The sequence below is a fragment of the Hemitrygon akajei genome, chromosome 5 (assembly GCF_048418815.1).
Source record: "Hemitrygon akajei chromosome 5, sHemAka1.3, whole genome shotgun sequence".
In the NCBI taxonomy this organism is placed as follows: domain Eukaryota; kingdom Metazoa; phylum Chordata; class Chondrichthyes; order Myliobatiformes; family Dasyatidae; genus Hemitrygon; species Hemitrygon akajei.
In genome coordinates, this window is record NC_133128.1 from 167361365 (window position 1) to 167375805 (window position 14441).

The 14441-nt window shown below is 38.0% G+C and overlaps 1 protein-coding gene across 5 annotated transcripts in view; it reads left to right on the forward strand.

Moving 5' to 3' along the window:
• The window catches only part of ccdc141 (coiled-coil domain containing 141), a 144881-nt gene that overhangs the window by 51401 nt on the left and 79039 nt on the right, over positions 1–14441 (forward strand). For all 5 annotated transcript variants that reach the window (XM_073047113.1, XM_073047112.1, XM_073047114.1 and 2 more), the window contains one exon: positions 1358–1499. In XM_073047113.1, coding sequence (XP_072903214.1) covers positions 1358–1499 — 142 coding nt within the window. The remainder of the gene's footprint in view (positions 1–1357; positions 1500–14441) is intronic.

Here is a 14441-nt window from a genome sequence, read left to right on the forward strand (position 1 = left end):
AGAAAATTTACAAGGATGTTGCAGGGACTGGAGGACCTGAGTTATAAGGAAAGATTTAATAGGTTACGACTTTGTTCCTTGGAATGTAGAAGATTGAGAAGAGATTTAATAGAGGTTTACAAAATTAAGAGGGGCATAGATAGGGTTTTTCCAATGGGACTACAACCAGAGGTCATAGGTTAAGGGTGAAAGGGAACATGAGGGGAAACTTCATTCAGAGGATCGTGAGAGTGTGGAACAAGCTGCCAGGCCGGCCTGTCATGCTTTCAGAATTGTCCTGAAAGCTCTAACGATCCCCTTCATTTTGAGAGCCAGCGTGCAGTATAAACTGTCCACAGGTGGCAGCAAGGCAACAAGGAAAAAGGAATACATGTTATGTAGTTCTGTGACCTGTTTTTTAAAGATTTAAAGTGAAGATAAAGTCCTTAGCTAAAAACTAAATAAAACCCATAGCTTGGAAATAAAAACAATGTTAAACATATTTTCAAATATTATTTTTATGGATTAAAATTACATTTTGATACAAGGAAGTAAAGTCAGCAAATGCTGAAAACACTCAGCAGGCCAGGCAGCCTGGGGGTAAGGAAAGCAAAGTTAATGTTTCAGAGTGAGGAGGCTCTCATCAGAACTGGAAATGCGAGAACACAATTTATTTTACTTGTAGAAATTATGAGAATGGGGTGAATGGGTGTTTGCAGGGATGGACATGACAAAGGGGTCATCTCTGATAGAATGAAACCAAGGTTGCTGAGGTGATAAACTATTAATGAAGCCAAGTGGTTGATGGATTAATCAGGGAAGCTGATTAATCTATCAGTCAGGTAGGGCATGGAGAAACCGTGAACCATCAGTGGAGAGAGAAAAGTTTTGTATATGTTCACCTAATTTTTCTTTCCATGGTTATTTCCTGATCTGTTTAGCATTTCTAACATTCTCCTTTTGGTTTCTGTCTCTGCAACAACTCCGACTGCATTTCACAGGTTTTACATGCCTCTTTGTTTGTTTATTTCCACAGTTGTTGCCTGACCTGCTTTTGTTTCCAGCATTTTCTGCTTTTATTTTTAGCGTTTCAGCATCTTCAGTCCTTTTGTCTCCCAGTTACAATTCATTCATGTGCAAAAATTACTCGTTGTTTAAAAATTCTGAAAGGCAGTTCCTGTTTAACGTTGGCATGCAACAGTTTCCAAACACTCAAATTTGCAAGGTCAAAGGGATGATTTGCTTTTCATGGAGGCATATACGTTACAAAGGCCTGGCTATTTTTATTATGTGAATAAATACCCTGAATTCATTTGGTACTCTCTCAGTCCCTTTATTGGCTGTGGAGACATATCAGCAGCTGTCTCTGTATGTTCAGTTTCAGAGCCTTTGGAATTTCGGAGATGATTGGCTACATTCAACAGAGAGTAGATCAGCTGACTGGACAATGCTTTGCTGATAAGGAATTAACTTCAAAGAAACAACAACTGACTGCTTCATTTGATGATCATTTTGAAAAGGTATAACATACGATACAAACAAATGTATTCCTTTAATAAAACATGTTCCTTAACTGTGTTAGGAAACCTCAAGGAACAGATTATGCTATTATTCATTTTCTTTCATGAGACCTAGAAATCTCTGACATTCCAAGTATTCATTCCCCAAATCCAAGTGTCTTCATCAAGGTAGTGGTGAGCCATCTTCTCAAAATACTACAATCTATATGATGAAGATACTTTGCAGTGTTATCAAGAGAGGAGTTGCAGATTTTATCTCACCCAAAGTAAACAAGCAATGGTATATTTACATGTCAGAGTGGTTTGTGAGATGGAAGGAAAATTAGGGGCTAAGCCAATTTGATGAGTTCCTCCAATGCATTAAGTAAGTGGTTCACTCTGTAACCAAAGTATGTTAATAGTTGAGAACATAAGTATTTAGGGCAATAGATGGATGCCAATCAAGAAAATTCCCTACTCCTGGATGAAGCTGAATTCCTTGAGTATTGTTGCAGATACTACCGTCCAGGTAAGTGGAGAGTGCTGTATTTATGCATATTTTCATCTGCAGAAACCCACATGCATTATGGCCTTCTGCATTACTGCTTGTGCACTCTTGGTAGTGTAAAAATGTTCAGTTACCATCAATGTTTAATTCAACAATATTTTAACTAATTTTCCAGGCTAATTGTTGGAAATGGACAAGCAACATGTATTCTTGCCCACTTTCTTCTCAGTAGGCTGTGAATATAAGAATGTCAGTTATTAACATACAGTATTTCATTTGGTACTGATGTCCTTACAAACAATCATTATTAATAAGCAGGAATCAATATATAAGTAATTATGTTAATAACTTGATATGAGGATTATTTGCATTTATAATTGTTTCCCATTATGATCAACTTTAATTCATTTTATTTTATGGCTATAACTATGGAAGTATAAGCAATTGCAGCTATTAGGCTGTAAATTTGAAAGATCATCTAAAATTAGGATGCAAATTAAGCTGTCTTGAACATACAGAAATACTGAAATACAGAACAAGGCAAACTTGCAGGAGAAAGATTATGTTGATTCTTACTGAAGGGTCTGTATGTAGATTTTGAAGAACTAGCATAACAAATTGAAGAAAGGTAAGAAAAGTGATTAAACATTTTTTTTATATCATACTTCAGAATACCTTGAATTTTTTGATGGAAGCTTTCACTGTGTCCATGACTATGCTATAAGCACAAACTTACAGGGAATTCACATCCCAAAAGGGTAGTGTTTCTGGAATGGTGTAAAGTAACTCTAAAAGAGTCAGCTCTAGGAACAATGAGAAACTGAGAAATGTTTTATGACTAGAGTTTTTTTAATTACTCAATTTTCTAGATGAAAACTCTGTATATGTGTTGATTTTCAGCAATAACTACAAAAGGATACAAGAAATAAGCCCAAGAGTAGGCCATATGCCACTTGAGGTTCTCAAAATTCCATAATATTTAATTAACTGAATTTACATTCTCCAGGTGCCAAGATAGGAATTGAATTACTGTTTTTGGATTTTGTTAACCTAGATGGCAGATTTTCTTGGTTCAGTCATTTGACCATTATGCCTCTAGTTCCTATATGATAGTTTATATATTGGAGTAATAGAGTAATTCAGTATAGCCCCTGGCCCTTTATCCCACCATATCCATGCCAACAATCAAGTACCTCTCTATGCTTATCTAACCTTCTGTGTACAGCCAATTCAGGTGTTTGTCTAAGTGCTTCTTAAATGTTGTGAGACTACCTGTCTTCACCAACCACTCAGGCAGTGCAGCCAGATTCCAAGCACCTACTGGGTGAAAAAGTTCTTCATTAAATTCCCTTTAAATTTTTAAGCACGTATCCTATCCTCTGTAAATCTCTAAATGCTCATCCTAGATCCTACTGGATTCAGCCCAGTACATCACGGGTAAAACCCTCCCAACTATTGAGCACATCTGTATGAAATGTTGTCATAGAAAAGCAACATCCATCATCAAAGATCCTCAGCACCAGGCCGTGCTCTTTTCTTGCTGCTGCCAACAAGTAGAAGGTGCAGGTGCCTCAGGACTCACAAAACAGGCTCAACAAGTTACTACCCCCCAACCATCAGGCTCTTGAACAAAAGGGGAAGAATTTCCCTCTCTGGATCAATAAAATATTTATTATTATTATTAACTACATTAATTGTAGTTACTTATCTTGTTATTTATTGCTATTTATATTTGCATGTGCAGTTTGTTGTCCATTGTTTACAGCTACTTTTCTGTAGATTTGCTAAGTATGCCCATAGAAAAAGAATCTCAGGGTTGTATGTGGTGACATGTATGTACTCTGATAATAAATATTACTTTGAACTTTGAACTATAAGTAGATTTAGCTACTCTGTTATGGGGGAAAGTGTCCTCCTATCTACCTTATCTATACACCTTTATAATAAATAAATACAGATCATCCAGTTTCACCTCATAACTCACCACCTCAAAGTTTTGTAAGATTTTACCTTAACCTACTTACTCCTACATACCATGCCTTTGCTAATTATGGTAAGCATTTCATGGCAAGTATCATAGGTGTCGTGAAGTAGAGTTTTGGCCCTAAACGTCAACTGTTTGTTCATGTCCATGGATGCTGCCTGACCTGCTGAGTTCCTCCAGCATTTTGTGTGTGATGTGTTGGATTTCCAGCATCTGCAAAATTTCTTTAAGTATTTTGTGAGCCTTCTTTACCACTTTATCCATCTGTGCTGCCACCTTCAGGGAGTCTTGCACTGGTACACCAAGACCCCTGTTCCTCAATGTTTGCTGTAATCCTACTGTAGAGATTATTTGCATTTTGTTTGAAATGACAATAAATATTAAGCAGTGCAAGAACATTTGTAGCTGCATTGATCATTCAAATTAGCAGAATTATTTTGATTGAAATATCAGTAGATGCCCATACCAAAATCAAGTAATGAGATTTTACCTATTTCATGTTTATTACTGGAATTAGTTTATTATTGTCACATATACTGAGATGCAGTGAAAAGCTTCCATATTGTTCATACAGTTACAATTATTACACAATGCTTTGACATAGAACAAGTTAAAACAATAGCAAATGTAAAAAACTACAGAGAAAATGGAGTGCAGTTAAGCAATAAAAGGCAAGGTCATAATGAGGTAGATTGTGTGGTCAAGAGTCCATGCTATCATACAAGAGGTCTGACAGCAGCGGAATAGAAGCTGTCCTTGAATCTGATGACACATGCTTCCAGAGTTTTATATTTAGGAGGGGGAGAAGAGGAAATGTCTGTGGTTGGTAAGATCTTTGATAATGTGGCTGATTTACTGAGTCAGCGAGAAGTATAGACAGTCCCTGGAGGGGAGGCTGGTTTCAGTATTGTGCTCAGCTGTGTCAGTAACTCTCTGCAGTCCCTTGTGAACATGTGAACAGTTTCCATATCAAGTTGTTATGGATCCAGATAGAATGATTTATAAATATCAACTTCTCTGTGTTATTCGTACTACAGTATAATGTAGAGGATAGGTTGGCTCAGTTAATAGTAATCTGGCTCCTTAATCAGAAGATTGTGGATCCAAGACTCACAATCGTGAACACAAACATTGGTTGGCATTTCATTGTAGTCTGGATGTGATGGTATTGGGTTTGATGACCATAAAGTTCTAAACTCAAATGATGAGTTTAAGCCCTAGCAAATACAAATAGCTACAAGTACTCTCACTAAAGGGAAATTATGCTGTAAGTACCCAATCTTTAAAAGATAGTTCACTTCCCTGTTTATTTTCCATGGCAAGTTTAACTGCCAATGCCCACTATTTGAGTGGTGGGTCCACTCTCCCCACCAAGGAGAAGATATTTTCAGCTAACAAAGTAGTTTAAAACACAGTTCATTTATTTTCAGTCATACTCATTTAAATCCCACAACCTTTTAAAAGACATTGAAAATTCACAGAGATTGCTAATTAAAAATTTCCAAATCACAAATCATTTCTAATACACAGAACACAAAGCACATAACACATAAAGGATTTTTCAGACATGAAGGATTTCCATAACACAGGTACATTTCCTATAAACTAACAAAATATATCACAATGCATCCATTGCAGAACTTGAAGCTAGAGGAATGCATTCTGGTTCACCCAGTGTTTCTTCTTGATGTTCCTTACCTATTCATAATAAGCTTGAACAGCTCTCTACATTTATACCCCTTTTCTCCCACATAGGTGACTTCACATGCATATGATACTTCCTCAGCTATCCTTTTAACATGAATGGTCTAAAAGCTCTGTGGAGACATAGTTCTTCAGCTAATACTCACAGTTCATGATAATGCTGTAAAGCTAACTTCTGAGTACATAAACCTTCCACTAAAAATACATTAGTAATTAATATGCTAAATGATATTATCCATCAAGCTTCCTTGAACTAAGCAACTTAAGAGTCAGCTTGTCTGTTTGAAACAACCCAAATTAAACAACCCATTGTTATATACTACATCTTGAGCAATAATAAAACAGGTGTAGTGACTTTCCACAGACAGCGTCTGTAAAGCTGTTCTACAGAGGGTTTTTTTAAAAACTTAAAGCAGACTATTGCTTTCCATTTACATTCTAAGAACTGAAGACTGACTTCCTTTTACAACCAGAAACTAAACAAACTGTCAGCTGTAAGTTTACTTACAACTGTTTTTGATCAGCTGTGTTTAGAAGACAAGCTTAGCAAACATAAGCCAGCAAGCTAATCGCTATCATGTAGAACAAATGTTGCATTTTCAGTAGGGTTGTCCTTTGGCTCAGAGAGCACAAAGGACGTGCCTTTTGAAAGTTTTTTTAGAAGTTTTCCATGATGCTACAGGATTTTCTAAAACTCAGTGCCAACAATTCTACCCTGATCATCCCATCAAAAGCCAAATGCCAATACTCTGTGCTACTTGGAATTTTTAAGAACATGGAATTAAACCTTGAGGATAAACCAATATGTAGATAGGTGATAAGCACATTAGGAGGAAGGCAACCCTTATAATGTTCAGTAGTGATCTCTTATATCAATCCCATTGTTTTCTGAGGAACTGGGCCATTGTTTTGATCAATATCTCCCTCATTACAAATTAGCTAAAACAGATTGAAAATGTATGCAACATTTTATAACTTCAATATCTCTTGTGCACAAACCCACGCTTACAATGGAAATGCCTGAAGCACTCGGGTAATTTTAAAGGAAATAGAAACAGAGTTTGTGTTCTAGCTCAAACATTCTTTGTCCGATCCTTAGGCATTTAGATTAAACAGAGGCAAATTTATGTAGTAACACAAATTTACAGCAAAGAGACCGTTCAAATCTGTGATTCCCCACCAGCCAAAAAGCACCACTTTGGTTGACCCTGCTTCCCAGCACTCAGTCTGCATGCAGTATATACAGACAGGTGGTGCCGGGAAAAACCCAGCAATATCATAAAGGATCACACCACTCTCCTCATGGACTGCTTGTCCCATTCCCATCAGGGAAGGAGGCTATGTAGCATCCACGCCAGGAGCACTAGACTCAAAAATAGTTACTTTCCCCAAGCAGTAAGGCATATCAACACCTGCATCCACTAACCCACCTCACCATAACCCTCCACTGCCACCACTATATCATTTCCTGTCATAGTCACCTTATGTACAACAATCCTGTACTAGCATCACTTTATGTACATATAATCAATCTAAGTATATAAGCTGTGTAACATTCTATGTATATAATATGTATTTATATTTTTTGTATTTTTTATTACTGAATTCTTTATCTTATTGTGTTTGTTTTGTTCTATATTGGATTCAGGTAACAATTATTTCATTCTCCATGACACTTGCATATGGGAAATGACAATAAAAAATCTTGAATCTTGTAGGCTATTATATTTCAATTGCACAACCAGAATTGGTTTGAGAAAGGAGCAAGGATAAGAAGTAATCTATTTGGTAATTAATCCATTGGAAGTAGCAAATATTCAACATCAATTTCCATTCCTATTTGTTATGAAGTGCCTTTTTTGTAAAATGTGATATTATGAATTGTTCAAATTTGGTCTCCTTATTTAAGGAAGGGCATTCATGGCATGGATTCCTGCAATGAAAAGGCTATCTAATGAGGAAAGATTAATTATACTGGGCCCACAGAGTCATAGAGGAGTACAGCATAGAAATGGGCCCTTCCGCCCATCTAGTCCATGCTAAAACCATTTAAGATGCCTACTCCCATCAGCCTGCACCGGGGCCATGACCAACCACACCCAAACCATTCATGTACCTATCAAACTTCGCATAAACATTAAAATCGAGCTTGCATGCACCACTTGTGCTGGCAGCTCATTCCACACTCTCATGACTCTGTGAAGAAGTTTCACCTCATATTCCCCTTAAACTTTTCACCTTTCCCCCTTAACCCATGACCTTTGGTTGTAGTCCCTCTTACCCTCAGTAGAAAAAGCCTGCTTGAATTTACCCTATATATACCTCTCATAATTTTGTATACCTTTATCAAATCTCCTCTCAACCTTCTATGTTCTAAGGAATAAAGTCCTAATCTGTTCAATCTTTCATTATAATTCAGGTCCTCCAGACCCGGCAACATCCTTGTGAATCTTCTCTGTACTTGTTCAACCTTATTTACATCTTTCCTGTAGGGTGACCAAAACTGCACACAATACTCCAAATTAGGCCTCTCAACATCTTATACAACTTCAACATAACATCCCATATTCTGTACTCAATACTTTGATTATGAAGGCAAATATACCAAAAGCTTTCATTATGACCCTATCTACCTGTGATGCCTCTTTCAACAAATTAAGGACCTTTATTCACAATCTCTTTGTTCTACCACACTCCTTGGAGCCCTACCAGTCACTGTGTAAGACCTACCCTGGTTGGTCCTACAGAAGTGCAAAACCTCACACTTGTCCGCATTAAATCCCAAATGCGATTTTTCAGCCCATATTTCATTCTGATCCAGATCTCTCTGCAAGCCATGATAGCCTTCCTTGCTGTCCACTGCACCTCCATTCTTGGTGTCATCCGCAAATTTTCTGATGCAGTTCACCACCTTATCATTCCAGATCATTGATATAGAAGGACTCAGCACCGATCCCTGCAGCACTCCACTAGTCATAGGCCTCCAGTCACAGATGCTACCGTCTACTTCCGCTCTCTGGCTTCTCCCACAAAGCCGAAGTCTAATCCAATTTACTACCCCAAATGACTGAATTTTCTTGACCAACCTCCCATACAGGACCTTGTCAAATGCTTTGCTAAAGTCCATATAGAAAACATATATTGCCTTGCCTTTAACCACCTTCCTGGTAACTTCATCGAAAAACTCTGTAAGATTGGTCAGATATAACCTACCACACACAAAATCATGCTGACTATCCTTTACAATCCATGTCTATCCAAATGCTGATATATCCGGTCCCTTAGAGCACCTTCCAGTAACTTTTCCACCACTGATGACAGACTCACCAGCCTATAATCTCCTGGTTTCTGTTTAGAGCCTTTCTTAAACAGCGGAACAGCATCAATAGTCTTACAATCCTTTGATACCTCTCCTGTTGCTAAGCATAATTTAAATATCTCTGCTAGGGCCCCGAAAATTTCTGCACTTGCTTCTTGTAGGGTCCGAGGGAACGCCTTGTCAGGCCCTGGGGATTTAGCCACCCTGATGTTCCTCAGGACAGCAAACACCTCACTTCTATAGACTCTGTCTCCTGAGTAAATAAAGATGCAAAGAAAATTTAAGATCACCCTCATCTCTTTTGGCTCTACAGTTGGATTACCATTCTGATATTCCAGAGGACCAATTTTGTTCCTTGCAATCCTTTTGCTCTTAACATATCTGTAGAATCCCTTAGGATTCTCTTTCATTTGTCTGCTAGGGCAACCTCATGCCATACTTTTAGCCATCCTAATTTCTCTCTTAAGTGTTCTCATGCATGTTTTATACTCCATAAGTACCTCCTTTTTTTTGTACCTGCTATGCACCTCCATTTTTTTTTCTTAACCAGGGCCTCCATTTCTCTTGAAAACCAAAGTTCCCTTCACTTGTTACCTTTACCTTTTATTCTGACAGGCACACACAAGCTTTGAACACTCAAAATTTCATTTTTGAAGGCCTCCCACTAACCAAGTACTCCTGTGCCAGAAAACAGCCTGCCTGATACCATCAGAATTGGCCTTTCTCCAACTGACAATCTTAAATCATGGACCAGACCTATCTTTTTGCATATTTATCTTGAAACTAATAGTATTATGATCACTGGATGTAAAGTGTTCCCCTACACAAACTTCTATCACCTGCCCTGTCTCATTCTCCAACAGCAGTTCAAGTATTGCACACTGTCTCATTGGGATTTCTATGTACTGATTAAGGAAACTTTCCTGAACAGATTTGTCAATTTCTGTCGCATCTTTTCCTTTTACACTATGGGATTCCCAGTCAATATGTGCAAAGTTAAAATCACCTCCCATAACATCCTGATATTTGCAGGATACAATTTCACAATGACAGCAAATGTGGCTGAATGTTAACACAATCTAAACACAAATATGAAGAAAGACTTATTGAACAATATATTAAAGAGATAAAGAAAGCATCGTTACTTCAGCGGAAGATTGTACCTGAAGAAAAGGATGGAAATATGTTTAGTAATTTTTTTGAACGTTTTTCTTAGATTCAGCATCTCAGGTTACATTTAACAGTCAGACTTTGTCACTTATGAATGGTTTAGAGAGGCTTGTTATTTGTCCAGACTTTTAAATGAATACCAGCGTGCCAATGGATTGAGCAGTGACTGGGTTAGTGGTTTTATACATCGTAACTCGATGTTCCTTCACTTTAGATATGCTAATGTAGGCTGTAACTTGACATAATTGTTGAATTTATTTATTAAATTGTAAAGAACAAGTGATCAGTAATAACGGCACAACCTAAGTTTGATTATAAATGATAAATCTGCACACTGAACTGCATAATATTTTCTGGTGACTCATCGTCCATTGCCTGAAGTGTTCTTCAATAGGTTTGGACATGCAGTTCTACAAAGTACATGCAAGGAATAGCTGAGTGTGTTCAGTTCTTTTGTATCAAATCGAAAACTGAACAGATAATCAAAGTCGTACAGTATTTGAACAGACTCCACAAAACTTTGTGTTTGGATGGAATGGTTTGGCCATCTGCCTGACTATGAAGCAATGTAATAATTAGATTTCAATAGTTATGGGGAAAGTGTGGTTTGAATGGAAGCGGCTTGGTGACCAGGGTGATGGGCACATTGTGACAGAAGAAAGCACAGTCATTTTTAAGGGCCAGATGCTATCTAGATAAATCAGCAGCATACTTATAAGGTTGAAAATGTGAATCTGAAGAGGAAGAATGTTGACAATTTAATTTGAATCAGAGAGCCAAGTTGTGCACTGGCTGAGAGAAGAAGAAAGACTGCTCCAAGTTCTCATTGGCATCTATGAATACTCTGCTGGGTGCAGGAACAGCCAGGAGAGAGATGGTGTTCCTCAACAGTGGAGAGATGGAAGATGAATCCATTGCCGAAGTCAGGAGTTTGGTGGTGCAAAGGTGGTGAATTTCAAGGCACTGCCAGAAGCTCCTTGATTTGACTTGGTCAATAAAGGTAAGTGTACAGCTGTGTTCACGCAAGTCCTGAAATACACCTCTCCCCCCCCCCCCCACTTTTCTTGTCAGTCCTATTGTACTTGTATATTTTCCTGACCCCCATTTCTCTGATCCTATACAATCACAATCACAGTGTCCATGTGATTGTATGGGAATTACCTTATTCCCTTGATCTGTCTAGCTTGCTTCACCTGTCCACCAATGACAAAAGTCTTCATTTCATCATCTGCTGCCCCAGCCATCTGAAATCATTAAAAATTTGCATCCTGCTGTGATTGCTGGTGACGATTGTCAATCTTCAGAAGGTAAACTGGAAGGAAATGCTTGACATTGAGTCAGTAGAGGACCAATAGGATCGATTTACAGAGGTAATACGCGCAGTGCAGGAAATCTTCATACCCAAGGTCAGGAGAAGCAATAATAACAATAGATCAATTACATGGATGAATAAAGATATATATAAAAATTATTGAAGAAAAGACAGCTATATAAGGAATACAGAAAAATAGTAATGATATTAACCGTAGGGCATATGAAAATATGAGAGCTATAATCAAGAGGGAAATTTGGATTTCCAAAAGGCAGGTTGAGAAGGTTATTGCTGTTAATGCTCAGATTGACCCCAAGAGATTTTTTCAATACTTTAGTAGTAAAATAAAAGTCAAGGAGGAAGTTAAGTGTATTAAGAATAATAGTGGGGTGTTAAATTATGCAGAGAAGGACATAGCAGATACTCTTAACTCATATTTTGCTAAAGTATTCACCTGTGAAGATTTTAGCAACATGCCAGGAAGTGTAGCGAAGAATAAGGTTGTCTTAATTGACTTAGAGATCTTAGAAAGTGAAGTCCTGCTTCAGCTGAAAAGACTGAAAGCTAATAAGTCAGGGCCAGACAATATATATCCAAGGGTACTTAAAGAGGTCTGTGATTACATATACAAACCCCTAACATGTATTTTTCATAAGTCAGTGAAGACTGGTGAAATCCCTAAGGTCTGGAAATGGGCTAATGTTGTCCAGGTATGTAAGAATGATGACCACACTGACCTGGTAACTATAGAGCAGTAAGCTTAATGCATATCGTAGGTAAGATAATGGAGACATTAATAAAGAATGAGATGGAAAAGCAACTGATAAGAATAGACATGTTAGCAGAAAGCCTGCATGGGTTCAGAAAAGGGAAATCATATTTTACAGATATTTAAGACCTCAGTCAGACCCCACTCGGAGGATTGTGTTCAGTTCTGGTCACCTCACTACAGGAAGGATGTGGACACTATAGAGAGAGTGCAGAGGAGACTTGCAAGGATGTTGCCTGGATTGGAGGGCATATCTTATGAGAATAGGTTGAATGAACTTGGCCTTTTCTCCTTGGAGCGATGAAGGATGAGAGGTGACCTGATAAAGGTGTGTAAGATGATGTGGGGCATTGATCGTGTGGATAGCCAGAGAATTTTTTCCCAAGGCTGAAATGGCTAACATGAGGGGTCATAGTTTTAAGGTGCTTGGAAATCGGAAATGAGGGGGTGTCAGGGGTAAGTTTTTTACACAGCCAGTGGTGGGTGCATGGAATGCACTGCTGGCAGCAGTGGTGGAAGCGGATACAATAGGGTCTTTTAAGAGCCTCTTAAATGGGTAGATGGAGCTTAGAAAAATAGAGGGCTATGGACTAGTGAAATTGTAGGTAGTGTCTAGAGTAGAACATTGTGGGCTGAAGGGCCTGTAATGTGCTATAGATTTCTATGTTCTATTTTCTAATATGCTGGAGTTCTATGAAGAGTCCACTAAAATTTGTGATAACAATAGAGCAGTTAATATCATTTACTTGAGCTTTCAGAAGGCTTTTGACAAGGTAGTCAAATTTCAGGAGGCAGGGAGGGATTCAGGGTAAGGTATGTGAATCGGTGCAGAATTGGCTCAAAAACAGAAAACAATGAGTTATGGTGAGAAGATAATTTTCACACCTAGTAGATGTTGAAAGTGGGGTTCTGCACGGATCAGTTTTGGGGCCACTGCTTTCTAATTTATGTTAATGATTTGGATAAGCACATAACAAATAAACTAGTAAAGTTTCCAGATGACGCAAAATTAAGGGGATGGGCTGATAACATTGAGGCAGTAGAATCAGTAGAGTCAGATCTAAACAAAATCCAAATGTGGGCAGATATGTGGCAGATGAAATATACTGTAAGTAAATGTAAAATATTACAAACGTTTGTATATATAGGAAGTAGAGATAGTAGATATAAATATACAATGGGGGGGGGGCTTGAGTTAGAAAGTGCACTGTCTAAGATTTGGGCGTCCTGGTAGACTCATCACTATCAACATCTAGACAATACACAGAAGCAATTAGGAAGGCAAATAGATTGCTAGTCTGTATAATGCGCTCAGTGGAGTTCACGTCTAGAGATGTTCTCCTTAAGTTGTATAATGCGCATGTGAGGCCACACCTTTGAGTATTTTGTACAATTTAGGTCTTCATATTTTATAAGGGAGGTGAAGGCACTGGAGAGAGTTCAGAGAAGGGTGACTAGACTCATTGCAGGTCTGCAGGGTATGAGCTATGAAGAAAGATTGAAAGAATTGAATCTTTTTAGCCTATATAGATGTAGAATGAGAGGAGACATGATAGAAGTGTTCAAACTCATTCAGTGTATAAGTAAGGGGGAAGGCAGCTGCTACTTCAAAATTAATCCATCAACAAGGACACAGGGTCATAGGTGGAAACTGATTAAAAGGAGATCTCAGACTCACGTAAGGAAGGATTTCTTTACACAGCGATTTGTGGACACATGGAACAAACTATCTAGTTGTGTAGTTGAGAGTAGTACCATAGAGACTTTCAGATCTAAACTCGGTAGTTACTTTAACACACTCTGTGAATGTTGGGCCAAATGGGCTGTTCATATCAAAGCTTTGTACTTTTCAATCACCTACTTCATGTATGTGTCAGATTTTGAGCTTTGCCATTTTCCCTGTAACCTGGGAACAGAATTAGGCCTTTTATCTTCTCGGGCTTATTTCAACTTTCAGTGAGATCATTTCTGAAATGTATCAAAATTATACCTACTTGATTCAATTTTTCCTTTCTGTGCTGTTAGCAAAATCTATCAATATTTCTTGATTTTTTAAAATCTGCCTAACTGCAGCAGAGTTTCACGTTCACCATCTCTTTTGTGAAAAAGAATCGGTGTGCTTGGAATTGGTTTATTATTGTTACAGGTACCGAAGTGCAGTTAAAAGCTTTTCTTGCTTTGCTGTTCATACAGATCA